General features: G+C 34.4%; 1 protein-coding gene across 1 annotated transcript; it reads left to right on the plus strand.

Moving 5' to 3' along the window:
• The first annotated feature begins 236 nt into the window (after positions 1–236).
• mindy4 (MINDY lysine 48 deubiquitinase 4) lies at positions 237–3,836 on the plus strand. Its single transcript, XM_073833119.1, has 6 exons — positions 237–300; positions 1,230–1,293; positions 1,473–1,634; positions 1,720–1,900; positions 2,084–2,168; positions 2,301–3,836. The coding sequence occupies exons 2-6, from the start codon at positions 1,243–1,245 to the stop codon at positions 2,347–2,349; spliced, it is 528 nt and encodes a 175-aa protein (XP_073689220.1). The 5' UTR covers positions 237–300; positions 1,230–1,242; the 3' UTR covers positions 2,350–3,836.
• The last annotated feature ends 5,591 nt before the right edge of the window (positions 3,837–9,427 follow it).

Below are 9,427 nucleotides of genomic sequence, written 5' to 3' on the forward strand. Positions count from 1 at the left end.
TATTTTTTTTTTTTTTAAGTATGTATAATATGTATAATATTAGTATTGCTGTTTATAACATTGTTATTTATATTTATTATTTATAATATTTCAATTTGCTATAAGCAGGTTTTGTATAAGTTATGAGCAGGATTACAGTGATAATCTTGAAGCATTTTTAAGGCATATATCACCTGTTTAATAGCAGTGATTGATGATGGCAATTAGTAGCAGTTTTCTTTTTTCCTTTTAGTATGAGTCTGGTCCCTTTGGCTGTATCCTGCTTACTGTCTCTGCTATTCTTTCCAGAACTATTGCAACGTGAGTTTCCACCTCTTTAACTCAGTGCAGACTGATACACTACCAGTCAAATGTTTTTACCAGATTTTTAACGTTTTTAAAGTCTCTTCTGCTCACCAAGCCTGCATTTATTTGATCCAAAGTACACCAAAAACAGCAAACAAATATAAATATTTTTACTATTTAAAATAACTGTTTTCTATTTGAATATATTTTAAAGTGCAATCTATTCCTGTTACTTCAAAGCTGAATTTTTAGCATCATTACTCCAGTCACATGATCCTTCAAAATGATTCCAATATGCTGATTTGCTGTTCAAGAAACATTTATTATTATTATTATTATTGTTATCAATATTTAAAACAGTTGAGTAAATTTTTTCAGGTTTTTGTAACAATATAAATGTCTTCATCATTACTTTTGATCAATTTAAAGCATCCTTGCTAAATAAAAGTAGGCATTTCTATATTTTTCCCCCTAAAAGTACATATACTGACCCCAAGCTTTCGAATGGGATAGTGTATATTACAAAAGTTTTTTATTTCAGATAAATGCTGATCTTTGGATATTTCTATACATCAAACAATCCTGAAAAAATTTACTCAACTGTTTTAAATATTAATAACAATATAATGAACAATATAATAATGTTTCTTGAACAGCAAATCAGCATATTAGAATGATTTTCGAAGGATCATATGACAAATTTAGCATTGATCACTATAATGAGATATAAATAAATATATTCAAATAGGAAGCAGTTATTTTAAATGGTACAAATATTTCACAATATTACTGCTTTTGCTGTACTTTGGATTAAATAAATGCAGGCTTGGTTTGCAAAAGAGACTTTTTTAAAAAAACATTAAAAATCTTACTGTTCAAAAACTTTTGACTGGTAGTGTTTATTCACAGAGCTAATTGATTTTTTTTTTTTTTTTGTGATTTAGCATACAAAGTGATATGGATGTGCCATCTTCCACCCTCATTGGAGCTCATGGTTACTGCACACAGGTTTGCCATATTAACACTTTACAGTCCTTATCCTGATACGCATATAAAAGCATATTTTATTTATCTCTTATTGGGGACAGTGTTGTTTGATTAGTTTTTTTTGTACAGCTCCAGGGTGTACAGTGTTCTGATATGATCAAGTCATTAAGTCTTACATTTTCCCTTTCATTTTTCTTAAGGAATTGGTAAATCTTTTGCTTTGTGGACGGGCAGTTTCAAACGTCTTTGATGATGAAATGAAGCTTGATTCCGGAAATGGAAATTTTACACTTCTGAAGGGAATTAAAACACGTTGTAACATTGGGCTGCTGTCTTTATTTGAGCACTATAATATATGTAAGGTAATGAGGCTTCTCATATACACTCTAACATATACTTACTTACTATATCCAAATTTGCTATATTACAATTTCTCTTTTTCTAAAGGTTGGATCTCACCTGAAAACTCCCAAGTTTCCAATTTGGGTAGTATGCAGCGAGAGCCATTTCAGTGTTCTCTTCTGTCCCTCTGAAGACCTGGCAACCGATTACTCTAGAGAGGAAGAGTTTGACTTGTACTATTATGATGGGCTGGCCAACCAGCAGGAACCAATTAGATTAACAGTCTGTGAGTCTTTCCTTTGGGGTCACTGCTTTTCTGGACACACATACACACAAAACTAACACTGATTTCATTATCCTTAAGATTTGAGAAAAACTAAATAATCACAAGCTTTGCACACTGGCTTTGTAATTAGGGTTTATAATAAGTCAGTATTAAAGGCCTCGTGTGTTTTATGTCTCTGAACAGATCCACATTCTGCTGCTGGTGCTGCTCAGAATGACAGTGCAGACAGTGATCTCATTCCTCCGCTCGAACTCTGCATCAGGACCAAGTAAGTCTGTTATTTCATCACTGCTTAGAGGTTTATCTCTCTTGTTTATCAAAATATTTTATAAAACATGTAATTTTGATATTGTGAAATACAAACATGTGCTGATATTAATGCTTCGAATATGTTTTACAGATGGCGAAAGGCAGTGGTCAGCTGGAATAATACAGAGCCCATTCTTTGATAATGCACGTAAAGGAGATTTCATCAGGCTCTAAATTTCAGTTAGGTTTTATATTTAAAATGCATGTGTTTAGTATTTATTTTGTCTTTTGTGATTGCTGCCATTCTCTATATTTATATTATTTTCATCATTCTGCTGCCTTGGTTGTTTAATACAATTGTTTGCAATCACTTTTTTTCTCATAGTGTCACAATGACAACATTTTTTTTTTTACTTTATTGAAATCATGATTAAATTACTAATAAGAGAGGAAATGACTCATTGGCATTGTTCACTCTCTACAAATTCAAAGGGATAGTTTTTTCAGAAATTAAAATTCTGTCATAGTTTGCTCACTCTCATACCTTTCAAACCTGTATGACCTTTTTTCTGAGTAACACAAAAGAAGATATTTTAAAGGATGTTGGATTTCTTGAAATATCTTCTTGTATGTTCCACTGAAGAAATTCCTACAGTTTTGGAATGACATAAGGGTGAATACATTTTCACTTTAACTGTGTGCGAGAAAGAGATTTCTAAAGAAGATACAGTTAAGGTCAAAAGTTTACGCCCCTATTAGAATCGGCAAAACGTTCATTATTTTACCGAAATAAGAGGGATCATACAAAGTGCATGTTATTGTTTATTTAGTACTGACCTGAATAAGATATTTCACATAAAGGATTTTTACATATAGTCCACAAGAGAAAATAATAGTTGGATTTTTATTAAAAATGACCCTGTTCAAAAGTTTACATCCCCTTGATTCTTAATACTGTGTTGTTACCTGAATGATCCACAGCTGTGTTTGTTTTTTGTTCAGTGATAATTGTTCCTTTGAGTCCCTTGTTTGTCCTGAACAGTTAAACTGCCTGCTGTTCTTCAGAAAAATCCTTCAGGTCCCACACATTCTTTGGTTTTCCAGCATTTTTGTGTATTTGAACCTTTTCCAACAATGACTGTATGATTTTGAGATCAATCTTTTCACATTGAGGACAACTTAGGGAATCATATGCAACTATTACAGAAGGTTCAATGCTTACTGATGCTCCAGAAGGAAAAAACATGCATTAAAAGCTGGGGGTGAAAAGTTTTTGAATGTAAATATCACTTATTTTGTCTTCTGTGAAACAAGTAAGTATCTTCTGTAGCTTCTGAAGGGCAGTACTAAATAAAAAATATTATATTTAGTCAAAATAAGAAAAATTTACACATCTTCATTCTGTTCAAAATTTTACACCCCCCGGCTCTAAATGCATGCTTTTTTTTTTCCTTCTGGAGTATCAGTGAGCGTTTGAACCTTTTGTAATAGTTGCATAACTATACATTTCTCTTGTGGACTATATGTAAACATCTTTTATGTGAAATTTTTGACCTCAACTGTCTACAGTATCATTTTGTGCAAAGAATGCTTTTGTTGCAGTCTGTCCCAAAATGAGGGACCCTTGCATGGTGCAGATGCTTTAGCTCACTGAAATGTCACAAGAAATGCATTTCAATTATTAAATCTTCTTTAAACTGGATCAATGGCTTCTGCCAATGTCTCTTAAGAGTTCTCTTCATTCTGTTTATGGCATTAGTGGACAGCTTACTCTACGTTTGATCATTTATTATTTACATGGAACATCTGGTGTAGTATTTCTGTCCTAGTAATGTTATCATCATGATTTAGAAATATAATTTTTAATTAATAGTGACACAGTGTTGTAAACATGTGGTACGTAGAAGAGCAACTGACTTTAAATGTTACTATTCGATGACATAATCACAGCATTAGTTGATCAACACAATAACTTCTGTTACAAGATGTTTTCTTGATCATTAATCATATTTTAAGTCAATACAGAAACAGTCTTTATGATGCAAAGCAGAATGTTTAATTGCAAGCCAGCAAAAACAGATTGAAGCAGTTGATGACTCACAAAATGTGTTCATATAGCAAACATTGAAAACAGAGTACTTAACTTCCCCCTTTGCCACCAAAACAATGCTGAATATCTACGCTAGTTCTGGTTGAACCACATTTGTGGAACTAATGTGAACCCCAGTGGTCACACAGGGTCTCATAGTTGGATAATATTCAACATAAGCTATATATATGCTTACAGCATATTGGAACTCTTGGACTGATAACGCCAATGCAGGCACAAAATTATTGCGTTGTTTTTCCACCAATCAAGTGTATATTGCAACACAAACACCCCAGATCTTATAAACATAAGACATGCATTTTAAAGAAGGTGTTTCCTGGCAAAAGAATATCATAATTTAAAAACATCTGACTCTGATCACTAACTCATTCACTTTGATCTGTCTTTTCCTTCCTCAAAGCTAAATTGCATCACTTTACGCCAACATATCGCTCTGGAACTTACAATTAGATTCAATTCCACAGCTGAAAGTGCAAATGTATTTTTCTCTTACTCACAAACAAGCCATGTCTGAAGGACCAGTTTAGTGTCCTTACTAACTGACAGCTAAATGTAAATCAGTAACACCGAGTTCAGTGTGTGTCACAATACTCAAACTGTCCTCAAGGTGCCTCTGTTGTGTCATGAATCCAATTTCAATCACAACAAATGATATGGACAGTAAAACACTTTGTCTGAAAACAATTGCAATCAGAAAAGTGATTTGTTTGACATTGACAGTTCACGTTCACTTTTCTCTACACTTTTTATATTTGTGCTCAACTTGCGTGGCGTTCGTAATCTGTACAGAATGACATCTCAGACAAGGGTCCTGATGTTATCATACGTGAGTCTCCTATCTGAGGCCCAATCATTTTATAAGGGCCATCTGGTGTTTTATTTTTAGGGCCCTGATAATGGAACAATTTCCACCCACACATGGTGATGTCATAAATACAGAAAGTATCAGTTGTTAACCCACCATGGGGATATATTACTCAACTGACATCATTTAGAAGCGGTAAGAAATCTAGTTAGCCTTTGTGCTGCTCTGACGTTGCTTCCTGTCAGTGGTGGACTCACCATAGATATTTGTTATTCATATCAGTTGTCATGGTTGAAGAGTGTTTTATACATTCGTACCATTTTTATATATATGCATATATGCATTGTATTGATTTTCAATCTCGATTCAATGTCAATTCATATGTATATAATGGAAAGGAAACGAAAGGAGGTGACATGAGGCCAAGTATGGTGACCCATACTAGGAATTTGTGCTCTGCATTTAACCCATCCAAGTGCACACACACAGTAGTGAACACACACCCGGAGCAGTGGGCAGCCATTGTTGCGGCGCCCGGGGAGCAGTTGGGGGTTCGGTGCTTTGCTCAAGGGACTTCACCTCAGTTGTGGTATTGAGGGTGGAGAGAGTGCTGTACATTCACTCCCCCCACCTACAACCCCTGCTGGACCTGAGACTCGAACCCGCAACCTTTGGGTTACAAGTCCGACTCTCTAACCATGAATGCCTTTTTTAGCACTTAAAGTCGGTTGGCTATTTGCTTGTGTTCATTAATATTCACTTGTGTGTACCTATACAAGTATCATTAAAGTTAAAATGCAGGGTTAAAAACAACCATTTCTGGGTTATTTTAACCCAGCTTGTTTGGTTTTATACATTAACACATTTGCTGGGTTGTTTTTTGTCAGGGTCAGTTAAGGTTTTTCATTTTAAATAATTAAAATGCACTCTAAAATCTGTTTTGTCAATAGTTAGGACAAGAACAATTCATGTACAATATTTTTTATTCAATGTCAGGTCTTTTACAATCATAAAAACATTCAGAAAACGTTTCAGGACGTGACAGGAGCAGCAAGAGCAGCCAATGGGAATCTCTGGGAAGACAACTGCTATTAGTAGGGTGTTCTGCTTTATTAAATTACTTATATATTTATGACTTATATTCATGTTTGAACAGCCTTACCTCGTGCCATTTAAGTTTCAACCCGTCAAACTCATAGCGCGACCGCATTTGCTACAGTGGTGCACTAGAAGAGTTGTATTGCAAGCCGATTTAGCCTAAAATATACTATGCGTTACTCTTCATAATTGCATTTTTACTAGAAACAGTTAAATTAAAGAGCTCTATAATTTAGTTCCTACTAGTAACAATCCCAATTAGAGAGCTCTACAAATTAATTTTTACTAGTCATATGTCTCTATTGACTTCCATTCATTTTTAACAGCTCTCTACAACTTAATTTTTACTACTAAGAATTTTAATTAGAGAGCTCTACAATTGAATTATTACTACCCTGCTGAAAAAAGCAGCATATGCTGGTTTGGTATGTTTTGGTGCTGGGATGCTGGTTTTAGCTGGTTTATGCAGGTCCTTTGCTGGTTAATGCTGGTCCTTTGCAAGGACCAGCATAAACCAGCAAAGAACCAGCATTAACCAGCAAAGGACCAGCATAAACCAGCTAAAACCAGCATCCCAGCACCAAACCATACCAAACCAGCATATGCTGTTTTTTTCAGCAGGGTAGTAATAATTCCATTTAGAGAGCTCTTTATTTCAGTTTTTACTAGTAAAAAAATCAGTTTAGAGAGCTCTCTAATTCAATTGTTACTAGAAAGAACTGAATTAGAGAGCTCTTTAATTGGATTACAGAGCTCTGCAATTAAACATATCTTTAATGAGGTTTTTGAATTATAGAGCTCTGTAATTGCATTTTTACTAGTAATAACTAAATTAAAGAGCTCTCTAATCTGAATTATTATTAGTAAACACTGAATTAGAGAGCTCTCTAATTGTACTTAAAGAAGTTAAAATAAGAAAACTCATCATCTAATCCATCTTTTAAACCCATTCACTCATGGGTTCTTATTTTTTTTTAAACATTTGTATACATTATAACTATTGTTATATATTTCAGGGCTCTAGAGTACGACCTAATTTCTCAATGGTGCGACTTAAAAAAAAAATCTGAAACCGGTGCTACCAGCTGTTCGAGGACAAAAAAAAACTACTACGTGCGACTATGAAAAAATATTTAGGAGCACCATGTGCGACTCACCCGATCACAGACATATCTCACGAATCCTTTCATAAACAAAGTGTAGAGAGAGTGTAAATAAGAGATCCATTGTGCAGTATAGAGAGCTTTGTTGATTATAGTAGAGCTTTGTGAGATTGCGAACTAAGATGAGTGACAGCTTTTAATAATTTTTATGGAAGTTTGTAAATGAGATATTGATTTATTACTATAGTTAAAGGGGTCGTCGGATGCAACACTAACTTTTACATGTTGTTTGAACATTAATGTGTTTTCAAACAACATTAACAAACAACATTTTTTTTAATCTTTAAAAGTAATATCCCCTTTTTAAAATCAGACCATTCTCAGCTTCTTGTCGTTGTGATGGCACACAGTTGATTGACATGAGCGTCTTACCTTAGACCCGCCCTCACCGAGCTGAAACAGTCCGAACAGATTGCCATTGTGTTGACTCAGGTGCAGGGGAAGACTCTAATTGAGCGATTGAGGTGTTCTGTTGTTGGATGTGATAATGAACATAGCAGTGGTCATTTCACGACATCTGAGCCGCTTAAGAGGCAGAGGAAAACGTTACCTTCATTTTTAAAAGGAAAGTGCCGATCCCATATATGCATCTATGTTCGTGTGAATCATTCGTGACGCAGCTTCACCCACAGCAGAAGTGAGTATAAGGGTTTTTATGCATCTTTGCAAATGGCCTTTCTTAATAATGTGCTTAAAGTAAGCGTAGAGCCCTGGATTGACAACTTTTTCTTTAAGAATGTTAAGTTAAGGCCTGATCCATCCGAAAATCACTCTGACACGGAGCCATCAACCTTTCAGGTTATGTCAAGTGAAGTCCCGGTCCGGAGACGGCATTAGATAATGAGCCACATACGATCGAGTCCGAGCCAGATACACAAATTTCAGCTCAGTGAAGCACTTTAAGCACCAACACTTTTTCAGTAAGTTACCTTTCTTGTAGAATTGTGTTACAGAAATTTATGTTGACCAGATTGTTAGTTAATCATTTACAAGTCAATATTGCCTATATGGACAGCAGTGAAACTGAGCTGTTAAATGCGATGCTGTGGAAAATGTAGGTGTACCTAATGCTGCCTTCATGTGCTATCGTAATTATGGTAAATACCAAAATCCGACATCGAAATTGCACATGAACACCCACTCACGTTGTAATTTCCACTGGAAAACTCGAAATTTTTTATGATACCCGAGTTGCCGAGATGGGATAAACTTTGACCTTTCAACATGGCGGACAGCAACGAAACTATACTGAATGGTAAACATTGCATGATGTTAAAAGTTAAAAAAACTTATATAGGCCGTATAAAATATATATACTTATATAGGCTTATATAAAAACTTATATAGGCTAGCTAAAACAGAACCATTAGTTAGTATTGTCTTTAAAAAAACTATACTATTCATGATCAATAAGATATACAGCCTATCATTTATCGTTTGCGTTTTGATGCATCCTCTTCTTCCTGTAGCAGATGCATTAGGGAGTTTATAACCGTTTTAAAACTTTTACCCAAATAGCATGTGAGGACAAATTCCGAGTCCGCCATGTTTCTCTTCAGTACGACAACAAAAGCACCTGAACACGACACACTGGTAATTTCCACTTCACAAGTGGAAAGCATCATCTTTCCCATATCACATGAAGGCAGCATAAGGCGCACCGGTGCAACCAGTGCAAAAAGTTAATCTAGAGCCCTGATACTTACTTTTTCACTTCATTTTATCTTTATCACTTTATTTAAGTATACTTAGTACACTTTTCAGTAATGTACTAAAAGTGCTCTATTTTCGCACACTAATTTTGTACTTATTGTACTAAAAAATAGTATATTAAGTATATGTTAAGATAAACTTAATACCATCTAAGTGTACTCAACTGTGCTATTTTGAGACACCATGAAATTGAACTAAAATGTGCTTTTAACATACTATATCTGTATTTAAAAATATATATTTAGTTACAACTAGAAATACACTTGAACCCTACTTTTAAACATTTATAAATATATTTATGACTAATTTAAAGTATAGCAATAATATATTAAAAGAATATACAAAGTGTGAAAAAAGTGTGCTAAAATACAATTTAAGTACACTTAGTG

Source organism: Garra rufa, unplaced genomic scaffold (genome assembly GCF_049309525.1).
Source record: "Garra rufa unplaced genomic scaffold, GarRuf1.0 hap1_unplaced_899, whole genome shotgun sequence".
Classification (NCBI taxonomy): domain Eukaryota; kingdom Metazoa; phylum Chordata; class Actinopteri; order Cypriniformes; family Cyprinidae; genus Garra; species Garra rufa.

Excerpts from the sequence above, each read along its gene's own strand:
- mindy4 (XM_073833119.1), top strand. The coding sequence starts at position 1,243 with ATGGATGTGCCATCTTCCACCCTCATTGGAGCTCATGGTTACTGCACA. Across the intron at positions 1,294-1,472 it reads CTCATGGTTACTGCACACAG|GAATTGGTAAATCTTTTGCT; the intron begins GTTTGCCATATT and ends ATTTTTCTTAAG. Across the intron at positions 1,635-1,719 it reads AGCACTATAATATATGTAAG|GTTGGATCTCACCTGAAAAC; the intron begins GTAATGAGGCTT and ends CTTTTTCTAAAG.